This window comes from Pteropus medius, unplaced genomic scaffold (genome assembly GCF_902729225.1).
Source record: "Pteropus medius unplaced genomic scaffold, Ma_sr-lr_union100, whole genome shotgun sequence".
NCBI classification, from domain to species: Eukaryota; Metazoa; Chordata; class Mammalia; order Chiroptera; family Pteropodidae; genus Pteropus; species Pteropus medius.
The window spans coordinates 23,800-42,377 of NW_024340647.1; the positions used below are offsets into that span (position 1 = coordinate 23,800).

Sequence of the window (18,578 nt, forward strand, 5' to 3'; positions counted from 1 at the left end):
CATCTTGTCTTCCAAACCTACTACTTTTAGTATCAGTTTTATGACTGACCAACATTTGTCAGCTGAAAGAATACACAAGAATATCCCAGAGTGACACTGTGGCTAACTCCAAAAGAGGAATTCCAAGAACACTTTGCACAGTGACATTTCAGGAAGATCGGCAGAGCCTCCCATGGTGATTGCATTGAAGGGAACAACTCTCAAATTACATGTACCTTCTTCTTACGGTACGTAATACACTTAAATCTAGTATGTTAACAAATAATTCTAGAAAGAAAGCAGCCCAGCAAGCTGAGTCTGGGGGTGAAAGACTTACTTTCCGGCTCCTCCACCAAACGAAAGTCCAGCAGAGTTCATTCCCGCCAGAACGAAGTAGCCCTGTACCAAAGGAGACTCGCCCATGATGCACCTCATGTCTGGGGTGAAGGTCTCCGGGCAGTTCACCAACTTCACGATCTCCAGAGTCTCCAATTCCGGCATCCTGCGCAGGAGGGAACTCAACAGGGGCTCTGAGCAATAAAAGCAGACCCAGAGTCCTCAGCTTCCGGGAATTAAACCTTCAGCTCCTTATACTTTGCTACGCCCTGTCCTTTCATAAAAACTCTTGGAAGAGGTTCTCTACAAAGAGCCTACTGGGCCGTTTACTGCCAAGCAGAAACCGTGGTGGAATCATGGGCACACCTGCGAAGTGCTTGGCATGAAGACTGGGAAAGACGACACTCTTTAGAAAGGAAAGGAGCAATGGAAGAGCAGTGGCCCATGTGGCTACAGGTAAGGACATCAGAGGGATCGGCCCTCGTGGAAAAGCTCCAACCTGGAGCCCAAGAGCAAGAGCGATGAAAGGGCGGGGTCTCCTGAGTCAGAACAGCTGCGAAAGACAGAGGCTCAGCCTGTTTAAAGGACGTCCTTCATCTGGGAGGAATCCGGTGGGACACTGGTAACAAGACACCAACTGCAGCTGGCTGGGGGAACGTGGGTTTCCTTACGCCATTTCTCCACTTTGAAAAGTGTGAAGATCCCCACAGTAAGTTTATTTTTAAAAAGTTTATTAAGGGTGGGAAGGACACTCTTCATTATAGACCTTTTCACAGCTTTTGAATTTGGAACCAGGTGACTATTAACTATTCAATAAAAAAAATTACTTTTAAATTGAGTAAAAGACCACATTAACAAAACAATTCTAAAAATTTCTTCAGTCTTATATGAAATCCTAAGAAAAGGTTTCCTCCCAGCCTAAAATTTCAGCAGCGATTTTAGGTGGATAAGTTAGGTAACCAAGATGTAGTTCCCTGAATCTGCTAGCAGTAACTATGTCCTGAGACTGGGCGGACTCTGTAGCCTGCCTTCTAGGACCTCCACATGGGGCTGTTACAAATATCAAATTAGGTGCTATTCTTAAAAATGCTTTGAAAAATGTAACATCTTAGACAAATATAGGACATTATTGTTCTTATCCGGTTCACACACCAAAGTGATCCCAGTCTTCCTGTAGATTCTGAATCTCCAGCTGGTTCTTGCCCTCAGTGAAAATTGGTTTCGGGGTCTTCTCAAAGCCCCCAGACAAGATGCCACCCTGCCAGTTCCGAATATAAATTCTTCCATCAGCATCCACAACAGCTGAGGAAGAGAAATGACAAGGGTGTGGGAAATAGGAGAGAAAAACAGAATTTAGAGGTAAGCCAGCTTTCTAAACAGAAAAAAGGAAAGCAAAAGCACCCGCTATTGGCTTTATCAATGAAATAGCATCTAATAAATGCAGGCATTCATTAGCTTTAAAATATACTTCTAGGTCATGGGGGAGGCTCCCCATTCTCAGAGTTACAGTGAAGACTATTTCTCTGATTATCCCTGTCATATCCAGAAGCTCTGACTAATCCCCACAAGCAAACTCCGTAACTGCCACAGTGCCACATACAGTCTAAGAAAAAGGACTGCTGAGCCCATTCTAAGGATTAAGACCTTCAAAGTGATATCAGATCCTCTCCCACCCTACTGAGGGTCGCTGAATATCCTGAGATTATAGCTTACCTCTAAGTTAATTTCTAAAATGTATAGCATTCAAGTCAAAAATTCCAGGTTACATTCCAAATATTCTCAAATAAGAACTCTGGGACTACAATCAGCTTACAAAAGAACAAACAGAAAAATTGCTTAAGTAGAATGCCCATTTTGGCCATCTTTTCATAAAGAGTTCTTAAAGAAGTTTGAATTGGGTCCACTTCCCTATGACATGCTCTAGAAAAGACTCAGGTAGTCTGTACTTAGCAGAAAGTCTTCCTTTTCAGAGGACAGTACAGTGGCAAGGAAACAGGATTAAAAATAAAGTGCAGATCCTCACTTGGTGTGTTGCTCTGCAGAGGGGTCTCCAAGGGGCGAGTCAGAAGGTAGAAGTGTTCGCAGGCATGTAACGGGACACTAATCGGCTCCTCGTTGGACAGACCCAGCTCGTATGCCCACTACAAATGGACAGGTTGATTTGTGGGTGGAAGAGGAACAGAAAGACAAACAAGTTCGGCCGCTTGAAAGACTTTAATTTCAAGTGGCTTGTGTGTGCTCTTCCTACAATGTCAGGTGTGGGAAGCCAGGTTTCAGCCTGCAATGATTTGGATGAGGAGCAACACTATACTTTTTAAACCATGAACTTACTTTTAGATCAAAGGAAGACAGATTTACCAACTAGTAAAAAGAGCTCAAAGGGAGCAAATGAGGCCTTCTGATAAAATGCTTGGCATCGACTACAAATCCCAAAAACGAATCATAAATGACTTCATGAAAAAAGTATTCCCCGATCACCTTAAGATTGTAGAGTGGCTGAAGGACCACTTTGCCTTAAAAGTAGCAGCAGTTTAGTATTCTGGAAACTGAATCCTTGCTCCTGACATAATAAATAACCTAATACTTTATTCGCTAGGTTATAGAATAAAAAGAAACACCATAAAGACCCAATTTAAAGGATTTATGTCAGTGCCCAACCACTCCCTGACAGGAGAGCACCAGCGCCCCCAGGTGGGGGAAGGAAAGGGCCACCGCAGCTCTAGTCCAGGAACAGTCCAGGATTCTGACTGGAGTACAAGAACTCTCAGTTTTCCAGTCCACACAAGAAACAGTGTGTTCCCTGACATCTGTTTGTCTGTCACTGTAAAATCTTATGTCTCTACACCAGAAAATTCCCGGTGATAAATAAGAAAGTCTGAGCCACTGTTGCTGCTAACCTACCTGACCAGCACAGTTGACAAAGTACTGGCATTCGATCTGTCCTTTATCTGTCTCCACGCCAGTAACTTGCCCTTTTTTGACCATCACGTGAAGAATACTCGTCCGGTCATAGATCTGAACACCTGCATCAGGTAAAGAAAAGGTTGACGCGTCCATCCTCTGACGTTCCAGATTAAGATTCTCAGCTCATAAAAAACACCGAAAAGGCCAGGCCGGTGCTTTCATTTTAAAAGACAGACAACTCCTAGGAACCACATCCTGAGACTGAAAATGGGACTTTCCCAAGACTGAAAATGGCAGGCCGATTTACACACCAACTTTAGAGCACAGATTCCAGCAATCAGAACAGGGGCAGGGGAGGAAAAGGCAAACAGGGCGCCTCTGATGCTACTGCTCTAACCACGACATGATGGTTCACCCGAGGGCACAGCACCACGGACACTGCCGTGTCTTCCCCCGTTTCGTTCCAACGCCAGGACATGATCCAAGCTGTGGGTCAAATCCCCGAGGCGTGTTCTAACCCTGCAGCTTGCTTCTGGAGTCCCGTGGGGGAAAGGAATCCCTGAAGTCTCAAGTGCACTAATCGGTACTAAAAGCATTTCCTTAGAACTTTAGTGAAAATAACGTGGCCTTGAGGAAAAATATTTCTTAACAGATACTCAATCAAAACAAAGATGGTAAGAGCCAGTGATCAAAACGGAAGCTGAGTTGGTGTCACTGCCTATTATGAGACACTTTGTTGGACAACCACCTTCCTTCCTAACCTAAAACCTGCTTACCGTTTTGGGAGGCAGCACTTGCCAGGGCAAGAGCCACATCGGCGGAGGACACCACGGCATCCTCGGGGACGTGCATGGCCCCCACCAGGTCGTGCACGTTGAGGAGAGGGTGAAGCTCGGCCACTCTCTTGAGGGAAATGATCTCAGAAGGGATGCCTATAACGCTGCCACAGAACACAGGGGAACAATGACATTCACTGGCCCTCTGGCAGAGGTCAGTGTGACAGTAAAGCCAGGACAGGCTTCTAGTCTCATACGTACTTCAGCCTTGAGTTGATGCGCTTCAGGGAGATCAGCCGGTCCTGAGTCTGGGCCAGAAAGATTGAGCCTGTCCTTATGTAACCTGTGAGAAAAAGCAGCCCAAACTCAGACAGACCGGGCCGAACGCAGGGTGGCAAACCCACTGGATCATAAGGTGGAAGACCTGCGATGGGTCCGGGGACTGCCACCATCCAGACATCCTCGGCTCAGAGTTTTGTGGGGATCAAATGAGATTTGAACGCACCTAAAATCATTCTTAAAATAGAAACGAAAGATGCCGATGCTACCAAATATCTTACAGGGAAAAGGAACCCAGACTCCATCTCTATCCTTTACTCATTTTACACTTTCTCCCTCTACTTTTGGTGGGAGTGTAACCCTTAGCGAAGGCCACACACTACATCAGCCCCCAGGCGGTCGGACCTTCCCGCCTGTCCCCAGTACAGCCAGTGGGCATGTGAGCCGAGCTCAGCCAAGCAGACAGCCCGGAAATGTAGGACTTGAACAAGCAGGTGACTGGCTGGAGGTCACTCATCTCACAGCGGCAGCACCAGGCCAGACAGTTCCTGTTCCGGCTGAGAGACTGCCTGCTGCGGGGACCCCATGTCCTGGCCTCCACGCTGCCTCCAGCTGTCAACCTCCCGCCAACTCTGCAGGCCCCCAACAGCCTTCCAACAAACTCCTTTTTGCCCCAGGTGCCCCGAGTCTCGATTTCTGTTGTTTGCAATGGACCTGACACAATCGTGATTACACTTGGGTGAATGACACTCCTCCTAAAATGCAACGACTCTTAGTTCTTATGGAGAAAGAGCTGAATCAATCAGGTGTCTTTTCAAAAGGAAGTACAGTGAGAATAATTCATTTTCTTAGTTTCTTTTGAAATCATCAGATAAATGTGCCTGTCACTGACATGACAAGAATGTCATGTCAGTTTGGAGAACTGGAATTTCAGAGACTGGTTTTCAACAACTGTAGGTGTGCAGATGACTGCAGTTGATCTAGCCAGCGATCTGTGGGCTGATCACACTCTGAATTCCAGACAAAGGGTGTGGCAGTTGTGTCCTACTCACTACCAAAGATTAGACATAGGAGAGTACCACTGATGAGACAGACATAGGGGAGTGTGACCCTTTAGCCACTAAACAATTTTTAAATTGAGCTGTCACTGAATTGACAAAATGGCTCTGTGTCTGCGCATCTAAGTTTCTTCATCTGTAAAGGGATGACCCTTCCTCGTATTAACATCCAGTGATATGTGGAGGACTTTCAAAAGATCACTGAAACTTCTAGGCTACCACATGGGTTCATTGACAAAAGTCACATCACGTGCAAGTGGAAGCACTGCGAACACTGACATTCACACGGTCGGGGAATGAGGACTTTTGGAGTCACTTGGTCAGTCTGATTCCCAAGCGATTAACATACACCTCAAGTGAACGAATTGTTTTCGGAGTAATGTAGGGAAGAAGCAAGAGAACTAAGATGTTAAATCGAGCTCCGTTCAGAGACTGCAGCCTGCTGACCAGCCCTGCACCCAGGCCACGAGGTCACCTGCAGAACGGAGATTTCTGCCGGGATTGCTAAGAGCCGTTGCCCACACCTGGGGAGGGGAAACAGGGACAACAGAATCTTCAGTGGCGCCCCACGCAAAAGAAAATCGTTCATTCCCTGTGGCTAAAACCACGGAGAACCTGCGGATCGCATGGTGGGAGCTGCCGCCAGGCTTTACACGCTACATGTCCCTACCTTTCCGGCTACTCTGCCGCTTCCCCTTCCTCACTGTACGTCCTCATCTAAGGAAAGGGCTAAACGAAGTGTTTGAACGGTGACTCTCAGGAACTAAAGAAGGACATACGAGCCGGAACACCTGGGTCCCGCTCACGCTCTCGCGGTCCCGTCACTGCCTTCACTGTCTCCTCTCCGCACTCACTGTCTCTCTTGCTCCCTCTCACTCTCGCCGCTGACAGACCACGCGTTGTCTGCGGAGTGCGACCCCTTTTCTAATAAACTTTCCATCTGACTCTAACTTTGGCGTGTGCATTGAACTCTTTCTGCCCCCTCCGCCAAAGGACCCTCCTCTCTCAGAGCAGGGGCTTGGTCTCCTCCCGCCCTCGGGCAAATCTGCCTGTCCTGCGTCAAGCGGGCAAGCATACCATGTCTTCTCACGAACCCAGGCTGCGCGAACATCACCTCGTCTTTGTTTAATGACGCAGTAGCAGTCCACTGAATGCAGTGGTCATGGCGGGCACGGTGCAGGGTGGGAGACTTCTCCATCACCAAGCCCCCTACGTCATCTTTCCCTGCACCACTGGTGAACAATGACGGGGGCGACAGAGTGAGGATGATCCCTACTCCCCCTGGTCTGATTCCCTCACTGCCCCACAAGCATCAAGGAGGAGTGAGGCCCAGTAAGGGTTCTGAATGGTGACAGAGAACGAAAGCTAAGCTAACTTACAGACGAGGCAAAGAAGCCTGTGACCCCGAGTCGTCTGGAATCCGACCAGCTGAGCGATGCAAGGCCAGCACGGCACTCGCATCTGGACCAATGGGCCGGGACTCAGCAGTTCCATCACTGGCTCTTAGGTGGACCCTCTTCTGACCCAAACCCTGGTCAATACCTGATGCAAGTACCTCGCAGCCATCACTGAAGCAAACGAAAAGGACTGTTCCCCGCCTGTCCTGCCCGCAGAGACAGTGCAGCAGCAGAACACAGTTCTACTGTGAGCACTCGAGAGCCCTCGCTTCTCAAAAGGAAGCCTGGCCGAGTTCGATGACACCATGGGTAAGTCGCCCAGAGCATACCGCGTGAGGAGGCACTGACTCTGAGCGCCGTGACAGTGCACGGTCACCCCAGGCCGACCCTGCTCTCGTGCCCCGGACCACACAGCCCTTCCGTCCCCGCCTCTCATTCCTCTGCTGCCATCTCCTCTCGCCATGTCCATGGCTATCAGATCCCAGTCACGAGACATTGTCTCACTCTGTAGTTTACAAACAAGTTTCCTTTTACAAAAGTATGGATTATGTGAAATGGAAATGTTATAAAAACTCACTTTGTGATCCAAACTTCAAATAATTCCAATCTCACCTAATTAAAATGTTGTCCTATGTCACATAAATTCTACATTGATTGGCGAGGCAAACTGTACACTGTGCTTACACTCTGATCACATGGCAGAGCCACTTTGTTGGCAAAAAGAAACAGCAACTGTCCTTTGTCAGGATTAATCTTGAATCATCGGTCATGTGAATTATGCAGGGTGCTCAAAAGAGCAACCCTCACATATGCAAGTGTCCGGAACTTCATCACTGGGCCTCGCTCCCTCTCATGATAATTAGAGGGCTCAGCACACGGCTTCTATCAGCCACGAGAGCAGGCTCGACTTGGGGCTTCTGGCTAATCCATCCCCTGACAACAAAGCGACGGCCATTCTTGCTACGTTGTTACCGGACGGGGCCACAGTGCAGATTAGTCTTCCTCCTCTGGGAACATCCCTACTTATTCCAGTGCTAGTTAGCTAACAACGCCCTGTGTCCCTGTCCCTAATTACACAGATACGGAGAAAAACGCTTATGCTTCAGAGTCAGGAACATCCTTAACAGCGACTGGAGAAATCCAGCGGGTCAAACCGTGTTTTAACTATCGAGCACCGAAACTTCAGTTCCTCCACCTCCTCCAGCGCTGCCACTTCCTGTGCGCCAGTGAGTGACACAGACAGGAAATGGCCCAGGAAAACCTTCGTATCAGAAGAATGATGGGTTCTGCAAAGGACCTGGGATACAGAGCCCGGACTACAACTCAAGTCGGAACTACTGACCTCCAAGCAAAGTCGTGTAGGACCAAACGCGGTGCTGAGTAAAGGCATCGGGGGACAGCAGACCGGTGACGGGCAGATGACCCACTTACCTGTCTGGATCCCCGTTTCCTGCTCTAACTGATGGTAGAGTTTGTTTGAATAGTCTGCCATCTTCTGCTCGATGGTCAAGTGCCTGGCGGTGCTGAGGATGCCTGCGCAGAACCTCGTGGAGCCAGCCGCCAGCCTGCAGGATGAATCCGAAAGGCTATTAGGTGCACTTGCATATCCGTGAATGCAACAAGTTCAAGGTTCCTCACTACAGCATCGTTTGGATAAACAAAGGACGGAAGCGACCTACATGCCCATCGACATGAGACCGATTTCAAATTGTGGAGTTCACCTCCACAATGGGATACTATGCAGCCATAAAAACGGAACGAGAAAGTTTTTATGCAACAATATGGAACAATCCTGAGGAGAAAAGCAAGGTAAGGAACAGTGTTTAAGGAACGCTATCACTTGTATAAAACAGGGCAAAAACAAATGAGCCCCCATATAAACAAACATACTGACCAATACACATGTGCTAATCTATGTAGAGTATCTGGACCGATACACAGGGAACGACACTTGTCTCCAGTGAGGGAAGCGTGAGACCAGAGGTCAAGGACGGGAGGCGGGCTTTCCTGGGACGCTATTCGACAGTTCTCCATTCTGAACCATGTGAGGATATTGCCTACTCAGAAGTCATTAAACTGGGGGTGAGGGATATGCGAACTCCGTACTATCTTCTCGACTGTTCAGTAAGTCTAAAACTGTTCCAAAAAAAGTTAATCGAATGGAAAAAGGAAGAGAAATGGGGCAGAACGTAGCCAATTTCATTTCGGCCCCCAGAGAAAGCTCACGACACAGGATTCCTGTTGCTGTGACGACGACACAGAACAGGACGGCGAGATGTGCTGTGAGCCTGAAACAAACACGCCCTTCAGGGACTTGGGGCGTCGGAATCGGCCCGCTCTCCAGAAACAAGAAAACACGGTATGAGGCATCGCCAAACAAAACAAAGCACAGGATTTTCCCCTCTGTGACTGTTCTCATGCTACTTAGCGACCCCGATCAGCGAGCGGTGGAACACTCTTACCGAAAGGAGAGGGAACGAGGGAATCCCGCCCAATTAGTGCAGGTAGCCCCACACCATGTCCAGTGTGGTCCTTACCTGCCCTGCTCCAAAAGGACAATATCCTTCCACCCCATCTTGGAGAGGTGATAGGCCACGGATGTGCCCATGATTCCCCCACCACAGATGACCACCTGGGCCTCGGCAGGCAGGGCGACGGAATGCTCCTTGGCAGCTGACACGCCGCTTCTGACGGAGGAACGGTTCTGCCATCCTCGGCTGGTTCTTTGTCTTCGGACCACTGACAGCAACCGGCAGAACATCACGGCTGTCAGCAATGGGAGGTGCGCTCTCACTCAGCTAGGGAGATCCCCAAAATTCGACCTAGACAAAGAAACCAAACATATTTCATTCCACTGCACTCAGCGCATGGCATTCACGAGAAAAGAATGCGACACGGAAAATCATCCTTCATTCCGCAAATATGAGGACCCAGAGTGGCAGACACCGAGCTAGGTGCTGATGCAGAAGCGAACAACAACGAGGATGTCCCTGCCTTTAGTAATGTACGCTGGGGCGGGCGGTGGGAGGGACAGATGGAGAGGGCTGGAGAGGAGGAGAGGAGGAGGCAGGGAGAGGGTGGGAAGAGAGACAGAAAAGGAGAGAAGAAAGACGGAGGCGGGAGGGGGCAGCAATACACAAAGGTAACAAGGAACGAGGAGGAATGAGGGCATCTGATACCATGGTCAGAAAAGGGGTCATTTGAAGAGACCTGCTGGATGATGGAACCAGCTACGTGAGTGTCCCAGACAGAGGAATGAGAATGAGCAGGTCGAGGCCCTGAAGTGAGACAGACCTTGATGAGCCCAAGCACACAGAGGAGGCCAGCGTGTCCCCAGCATGAAGAGTGAGGGGGAGACCATCTAAGAGAAAGCCAGGGAGGCAGGCAGAAGCAACTGCCCGAGGATGCCATTACCAGGAGTGGGGATTTTATTCTGAGTGCCAAGAAAAATACTAAAGCAGGAAATGAAATGATCTCATGAATTTTCCAAGATCGGTCTGGCTCCATGGTGGAGGGCAGACTGTCGAATGAGAGGTAAAGCAGAGAAGGGTTAGGAAGGGACTGCACTAGTCTGGGGGACATCACGGTGAGCAGACAAGGATGGTGGCAGTGGAGTCGGAGACGGGACTGGATATTCTTGGAACCAGAAATGGAGCAACTCACTTGCCAACAAACTGGACGTTAACATCGGAAGAACGGAGAGATAGGATGATGGCTACAGTTCCGTGTTAGGCAACTTCGGCCACTCACCACAGTGTAAAGATAGAAGCACAGAGGCGGGGTGGGGAGGGTGTGTGTGTGTGTGTGCGCGTGTGCCTGTGTGTGTACACTCGAATGTTCAACTCACGTTAAGTGCAACATACCCATCAGGCATCCACGTGGAAACACCAGGCAGCAGCTGGGTACACAAGCCTGAAGCCTGGTGAGGACGTCGGGAGTCGTTAGCATATATACGCTATTTCAAGCCCTAGACCTCCAAGGACAAGAAAAACGCCTGAGGCTCCCAAGCCTTTCCAGGTTGGCGAGAGAAAGGCTAGACGCGGGACTGAATGCTGCGGCAGAGTCACAGGCCCAGGTAAAGACAAGTGGCTAAAGAGACAGAGGAGGGGAGGTTAGTAAGGTAGAAAGAAAACCAGGCAGGGGTGTCAGAGAAGCAGAGAGAAGAAAGTGTTTCAAGAAGTGGTTACATGCAGACGGGGCGGGGAGGTGGAGCCCGCTGGCCACGTGCCCACCGGGCTTTGAGAACACACCGTTCCTTGGTGTCCTCAAGAAGAACATCCGCAGGGGAGCTGGAGCGATGAAATACGGATGAGAGCAAACCGAAGATAAGCAGGACGCGGGATGCCGACGGCGCCGTGACAACTTGCTCTGACAGGGAGCAGCTACTTGGGACAGTGAAGGAAGAATGTTGTCGGTAAAGAGGGGAGCTGTTCGGAATATTTCACCGCTGTGGGATGACCCAGCAAAGGGACAGGGATGGGCGAGACAGCAGAGGCGACAGCAAAGACTGAGGTCCCGGGGAAGGAAGGAGAGGCGGGGTCGCTGGCCGAGGTCTTCTGAGGGAACTGCCACTGCCACACGGCCAGCCCCATCCCACCAAGCTCTCCAACGACAGGTAACGTTAGCATCCTCCTCACTTCCGAAAAATTACCCCTTGGTCCTGCTTGAGAAAGGCCTTGTTCCCTTGTGGCCCACGCTAGCAGGCCCCCCCCTGCCCCCCCCAACTAGCTCCAGGCTACTGCGCATTAAGCCACAACAGATCTGTCTACAGAGGGGATCTGAACCCATGACCCTGCTCCTCTCCCGCCCTTTGACTCCGCCTCCTTTCGTTCCTCATTCTAAGCAGATGACCTGTCTCATCTCGGTCCCTGAAACTGCACCTGGAAAGCGCCATGCATCTCGAGCCACCTCTTCCTTCTTTCACGCAGTCGAATGGCAACCACTCCACAGGCCAGTGTTCCTTCTCGCGAACCGAGCTCCATCGACTGTCCTCTCTTTCACGTACCTCCGCTTCGCCACCCTTATCAGCATTTTACCATGTTCCAGTCCCTGCCCCTGATTTAAGAAATGAAACAGGCTCCACAACTTTCTTCGATCAGTGGTTTATAATTTTAAAAATCTAAATTATGAAACTTGCGGTCTTTGCGAAAACTCAAATATAGTAGAAAATTCAATTCCCAACACACAAAGATAACCAACAGCACTTTAATATTTTCCGAGAATTTTGTTTTTTGGAGCAAGGTGCTACCGTCATGTCCACTGTCTGCCACCACCTTTGTCTTAAGTCCTTCTTGTCCCACACTTTAGTGGTGGCAAAAACTTATTAACATGTACATAACGGCCTGTTTCACTGGACAATATGTTCAATAAATAATGCACAGAAAGGGTTACTTAAGAGTGTGCTTTTCACTTTTCCTCCATCCTGTTCTCTCCTGAACTAAAAGCCGCCAGGTTTCTGACGCTGAGGGGTTCTCACTGAAAATGCTGTGTTGCTCATTTCCAAGGACCCTTTCTGGGCGCCGCCTCGCTAGACGCCCCCGCAGCAGTTAACAGTGCCGATCGTTCCTCCTGCTCACGCGCTCTTCCTTCTTTTGACACCTGCCTCCCTGGTCACATCTGTGCTAGCCTCTCTCCTCTGCCCATGCCCTGTGTACAGATGTCCCTCAGGGCTCTGACCAGCTCCTCTTCTCAGTCCACTGATCTTCGGGGAGACATCCTCTCTACCGTGACTGACGGCCTACCCGGCAGCCATCCGGAGCCATACAGCTGCGTATCCGGCTGAAGAACGGCCATCTCTATCGGCTTCCCATAGTTCACATCCAGAAGGCAAACACACCTTCCTCACTCTCCAAATCTGCTCCATCTCCTGTGTCCCTCACATACGCCATCCGCTAGAATCCTGGCTGTAATCACGAGTCCTCCCTTTCTCCCACCTGCTCTCACCAGTCAATCATTGAAGCCTAACGACCGTATATTCTAAATCCCCCTTAGACTGATCTACTTTTCACCATCAGCTGAGCGCAGGTGGCCCCTTTCCCACTCAGATTACTGCAGAAGCTTCCAGACAGGGTTCCAGCCACAAATCTGCACACCATTCTCCCCACACCCCACGATCTTTACACAGAAGTCTGAGCGAGTGTGCTTAAATGAAAATCCTATTTCACGCCGCTGCTGAAAACCCTTCAATGCCTTTCTGATGCCTTCAGGAAAAAGCCAAACTCCCTACTGTGAACTATAAGGTCCTTCACTATCTGGCTCATTTCTTATCTCTGGTCCCCATTCTCTTCCCTCACACTCTAATCCAGCCAGACCGAACCACGTGTACTTCCTCGAACGTGTCAAGCATGAACTCTCTCTTTCACCTCCAGGACTGTGCACACTGTTCCCTCTAACTGGCCCAGTGCCTGCCCCCGCCCCCAGTAAAGATACTCTCCTCAATCAGCCCATTTGACATGGTACCTGAAGCCGTCTCCCTGAGCACGTCGTGAGGAGATTCTTCTGTTTTCTCGTAAAACTCTGCACTTCTCCCAGCACAGTGTCTGGCACGCCGTGTAATGGCTGGTTTGCAATCAGGGAAGTGACACCGCCGCCCAGTGAGAATATGGGCTTTAGAGGCAGACAGATCTGGGTTTCAAAAGCTCCCCACCTCTCATCAGCCACTTGACTTGGAGCGAGTTACTCAAACTCTGTACTTCAGGCTCCTCATCAGTACCGTGGGCTAGGAACACCTACCTCGAATGGCTGCTACAAAGACTAAATCAGACGATACAACAAAACATGCACCTGGCACCTGAGAAACGCTCGGTAAGCGGCAATTTTTAATCCACTGTTAAAATGGAGCTCTCTGAGAGCAGGGACCAATTATTACTTGATCCTGGTTTTCCCAGCATTCAGCATAAGCACCCTAGAAATATAAGGTGATGAATGAATGAAAACAGAAAACAAAGGAGATGAGAAAAAATTCAATGATGACTCTGAGATCTCAATCCCTAGGATTCAAGATAGGAGGGCATTTCTAAATAATCTGAAAAAATTTTTAAAAGTGAAAAAAGGTAATATTAATAAATGTAGTCACAATGCACCAGACACTGCTTTATGTGTACAACGGATAGATCCTCATAAGCCTATAAAGTAGATATTCTAATTTCTAGTCTACGGTTGAGGAAACTGAGGCACAGAGAAATGAAGTGACTTACCGACATCCTATAATATTGGTGAATGGCAGAGCCAGGCTCTAAACCCTGCCAGTGTGGAAATGGAGACTGCCTTTTCATCATTATTCCATGCTACCTTTAAAATAAAACCAGACTTCTGGTCAAGTCAGTGGAGTAGGTAAATGCCATGCTCACCTCCTCCCAAGACCACATCAAAATTAGAACCAAATTATAGACCACCATCATTGAGAACCACCTGAAGACTAGCTAAAGTCCTAAAACTAAGGATATAAAGAAGAAGCCACATGGAGACTGGTAGGACGGGCAGAGGCTTGGAACCAGCAAGTCCCAAACCCACAGTCTGCTGATTAAGAACCGGGAGGGATAGCTCAGCTGTGGAGGTCCGCCCTGAGGAGCAAGGGTCCAGACCACACTGGGCTCTCCAACACAGGGCACCAGTGCCATGAAGAGGAGTCCTCATGTCACTGGGCTGTGAAAACCAGTGGGGATTGCATCCGAGTGAGACCGAGGGCTGCTAGAGTCCCAGGCGTTTCCTTGAGTGGCCTGCACATGGGCAAGCTTGCTCACAGACTCACTCCATCTGGGATCCAGAACAAGGCAGCAGCCCGCAAAGTACCAGAGACATACAGGGAGGAACTAAATTGACTCACTTCAGGGTGAGGGCTGCAGGGGTCATGGTAACAATCTCTGAAGACAGAAGTGCAGGCAGGGGCCAGTCTCACCTATACTGTAACTTCCATCAGGTGTCCCAAAGCCTGGCATGAGCTATGGCTAGCGTTGGCTTGGCATGCAGCTTCAACTAAGCAGCCACAGCCCAGTACAAGTGGCGGCTGGCCTCAGCTCACATTGTGGTGCCCAACAAAGTGTCCCAGGCCCGGTACTAGTGACAGCTCGCCTCATTCACAGCATAGCCTCTCCTAAGTGCCTCAAAGCCCAGCACTAGTGGTGACCAACCCATGGATCACATTGTAGCCTCCACCAAGTGGCCCCATGTTAGACAGAAACAGTGGCTGATATCAACCTGCACTGGACCCCCTCCCAAGGGGCTCAGGAACCAACACACTCAGTGGTCCGCTTCAAAACACCAGAGAGCACCAGCTCACCAGCTCCACAAATGAGACACCCGAAGGGTGGACTCTACTGGCACCAGAGTCCCACCAAAGCAACTCCCACTCTGTGAGGTCACCCCTGCACAAAGCTTGTACACTGTTACAGCCAGCCCTCACAGCCACTCAGCCTGAGGGTCAATCTCACCCACTGACGTGCCAACAGCAACCAAGGCTCAACTACAACAGCAGTGCACAAGCAATCCGCACAAGGGACACGTATGGAGCACCCCACTCAGGTGATAATGGAAGGTGCACCACTGGGCCTCAAGGGACACGCAGTACTTAAGGCCACTTTCCCTAGACTGGGACACGTTGCAGATCTGCTTAGTACATACAAACACACACAGAGAGTCAGCATAAATAAGGAGACAAAGAAACATGTCCCAAATAAAAGGCAGGACAAATGTCCTAGAAAAGAACTATGTGAAATGCAGACAAGCAATCTACTACACACAGGGTTCAAAACACTGGTGATAAGGATGCTCAGTGATCACAGTGAAAACTTCAACAAAGAGAAATCATAAAAAAGAACCAGTCACAAATGAAAAGTAATTGAAAGAATACATTAGAGGGAATCAAAAGCAGATTAGATGAAGCAGAGGATCGAATCAGCGATCCAAGAGACAAGGTAGTAGAAAACACAACTGGAACAGCAATGAGAAAAAAGCATTTTAAAAAAAGACGATAGTTGAAGAGACCTCTGGCACATCATCAAGCACATTAGCATTTGCATCACAAGGGTACCAGAAGGAGAGAGACAACAAGGGAATGAAAACCTATTTGAAGAAGTAATGACTAAAAGCTTCCCTAACCAGGTAAAAGAAATGAACATACAAGTCTAGGAAGCAGAGAGTCCCAAACAAGATAAACCCAGAGGCCCAAACCGAGACACATCATGATTAAAATACTAAATGTTAAAGACAGAGAGAATCTCGAAAGTAGAAAGAGAAAATCAGTTACCTATGTACCAGGAAGCTCCCACAACCAAAGATCCTACAGAAGAAGATGAGAGGCCAACATCCCTGATGAACGTGGATGCAGACATCCTCAGCAGAACATTAGCAAACAAAATTCATCGATACATCAAACAGATTACACACCATGATCAAGTGAGATTTATTCCCGGGATGCAGGTTGGTTCATTATCTGCAAATCAATTAATGTGATATGCCACATAAACAAAATGAAGAATCTAAATCATATGATATCAATAGATGCAGAAAAAGCATTTGACACATCCAACATCCTTTCATAATAAAAACTCTCAGCAAAGTGGGAATAGAAGGATCATACCTGAACATAATAAAGGCCATATATGACAAACTCACAGCTACCATGATAATCAAAGGTGAAAAGTTGAAAGCTTTTAAGATCAAGAACAAGAAAAGATGTCCACTTTCACCATTTTTATTCAACATAGTCTTGGAAGTCCCAATCACAGCAAATTGTCTTGTCCAACAATTTCTTTGTCGGGCAAGACAAAGAAATAAAAGACATCAAATTGGAAACTGTCACTATTTGCAGATGATATGATACTATATAGAGAGAACCCTAAAGAACCCACTAAAAAATTTAAGAACTAATAAATGAGTTCAGCAAAGTAGCAGGATACAAAATTAACATTCAGAAATCAGTTGCATTCTTATACCAATGACATACTATCAGAAAGACAAATTAAGAAAACAATCCCATCTACGATCACATCAAAATAGTAAAATATCTAGAAATAAATTTAACCAAGGAGGTAGATGACATGCACTCAGGAAACTGTAAGACAATGAAGAAAGAAACAGAAGATACAAATAAATGGATGGACATACCATGCTCATGGATAGAAGAATTAACATCCTTTAAATATCCTTACTAACCAAAGTAATCTACAGATTCAATGCAATCACTATCAAAATACAAATGGCATTTTCCACAGAATCTGAAAAAATAGTCCTCAAATTTATGTGGATCCACAAAAGACCCCGAACAGCCAAAGCAATCTTGAGAAACTAGAACAAAGTTGGAGGTATCACACTACCTGATACCAAGCTATAACATAAGGCTATAGTAACGAAAATGGCATGGTACTGGCATAAAAAGACACACAGATCAATGGAACAGGATAGAGAGCCCAGAAATAAACCCAGGCCTACATGGTCAATTAATGTAGGACAAAGGAGGCAAGAATATACAGTGAGGTAAAGCCAGTCTCTTCCAATAATGCTGTTGGGAAAACTGGACAGATACATACAAAAGAATGAAAGGGGATCACTTTCTTATACCATATACAATAACAGACTCAAAATCATTAAAGACTCGAACGTAGTACCCGAAACCATAAAACTCCTAGAAGAAAACATAGGCAGTAAACTCTTTGACATCACTCTTAGTAAAAATTTTTTGGATATGCCTCCTCAGTCAAGGGAACAAAAGAAAAAACAAACAAGCGGGACTACATCCAATTAAAGAGTTTTTACACAGCAAAGAAAACATCCATCGACCAGACAAAAAGCAACCTACTGAATGGCAGATGTGAGACAATGATACATCAATAAAGGGTTAATATCCAAAATATATAAGAACCCATATAGCTCACCACCAACAAAACAAACAATGAGATCAAAAAATGGGCAGAAACCTGAACAGACATCTCTCCAACGAGGATGTGCAGATGGCAAAGAGACATATGAAAAGATGCTCAATGTCACTAATCTTCAGGGAAATGCAAATTAAAACCACAATGAGATGCCACCTCACACCTGTCAGAATGGCTATCAATAAATCAACAGAGAACAAGTGTTGGTGAGGATGTGGAGTAAAGGAAACCCTCGTGCAATGTCGGTGGGATTGTAAATTGGTGCAGCCACTGTGGAAAGCAGTGTGAAGGTTCCTCAAAACATTAAAAACAGAACTGTCACATGACCCAGCAATTCCACTTCTGGGTATTTTTCCAAAGAAATCTAAAACACTCATTCAAAAAGATATCTGCACACCTATCCTACGTTCATTGCAGCATCATTTACAATAGTCAAGATGTGTAAGCAAACTAAGTGTCCATCAACAGAGAAATGGATAAAGAAGATGTGGTACAAATACAATGGAATATTATTCAACCATAAAAGAGTGAAATCTTGCCATCTGCGACAACATGGATGGACGCAGAGGGTATTACGCTAAGTAAAACCAGTCAGACAGAGTAAGACAAATACCATATGATTTCACCTACATGTAGAATCTAAAAAAGAAAAGAAATGAACAAAGAAAAAAACTGATAGATACAGAGAATAAATAATGGTTGCCAGATGGGAGGGAGTTGGGGGGAGGTGAAAAAAGGGAAGGAATTGATACAAATTGCCAGTTACGAAAACAGTCGCCGGGATGTAAAGTATAGCATAGGGAATATAGTCAGTAATATTATAACCAATGGGTATGGTGTCACATAGGTTATAGATTTATTAGGGATCACTTAAGTTATAGAAATGTCTAATCACTAGGTTGTACACCTGAAACTAATATCTTGTCATCTGCAACTGAACACCGTGTAATTTAAAAAATTGAAGAAAAAAAAATAACA

At 47.3% G+C, this 18,578-nt stretch overlaps 1 protein-coding gene across 6 annotated transcripts in view; it reads right to left on the reverse strand.

The window, feature by feature from the left end:
* Positions 1-18,578, reverse strand: part of LOC120587344 (pyruvate dehydrogenase phosphatase regulatory subunit, mitochondrial-like) — a 30,368-nt gene that overhangs the window by 9,951 nt on the left and 1,839 nt on the right. For 3 of the 6 annotated variants that reach the window (XR_005649073.1, XR_005649004.1, XM_039845849.1), the window contains exons 2-9: positions 9,267-9,551; positions 8,130-8,294; positions 4,257-4,451; positions 3,996-4,159; positions 3,217-3,338; positions 2,339-2,456; positions 1,468-1,617; positions 317-509 (exon numbers count right to left, since the gene is read on the reverse strand). Coding sequence is in view for 3 of the 6 variants with exons in the window: in XM_039845849.1 (XP_039701783.1) it covers positions 317-509; positions 1,468-1,617; positions 2,339-2,456; positions 3,217-3,338; positions 3,996-4,159; positions 4,257-4,451; positions 8,130-8,294; positions 9,267-9,490 (1,331 nt within the window). In the remaining 3 variants the exon portion in view is untranslated. The remainder of the gene's footprint in view (positions 1-316; positions 510-1,467; positions 1,618-2,338; positions 2,457-3,216; positions 3,339-3,995; positions 4,160-4,256; positions 4,452-8,129; positions 8,295-9,266; positions 9,552-18,578) is intronic. The other 3 variants (XR_005649526.1, XM_039846421.1, XM_039845142.1) reach the window with 2 other exon arrangements.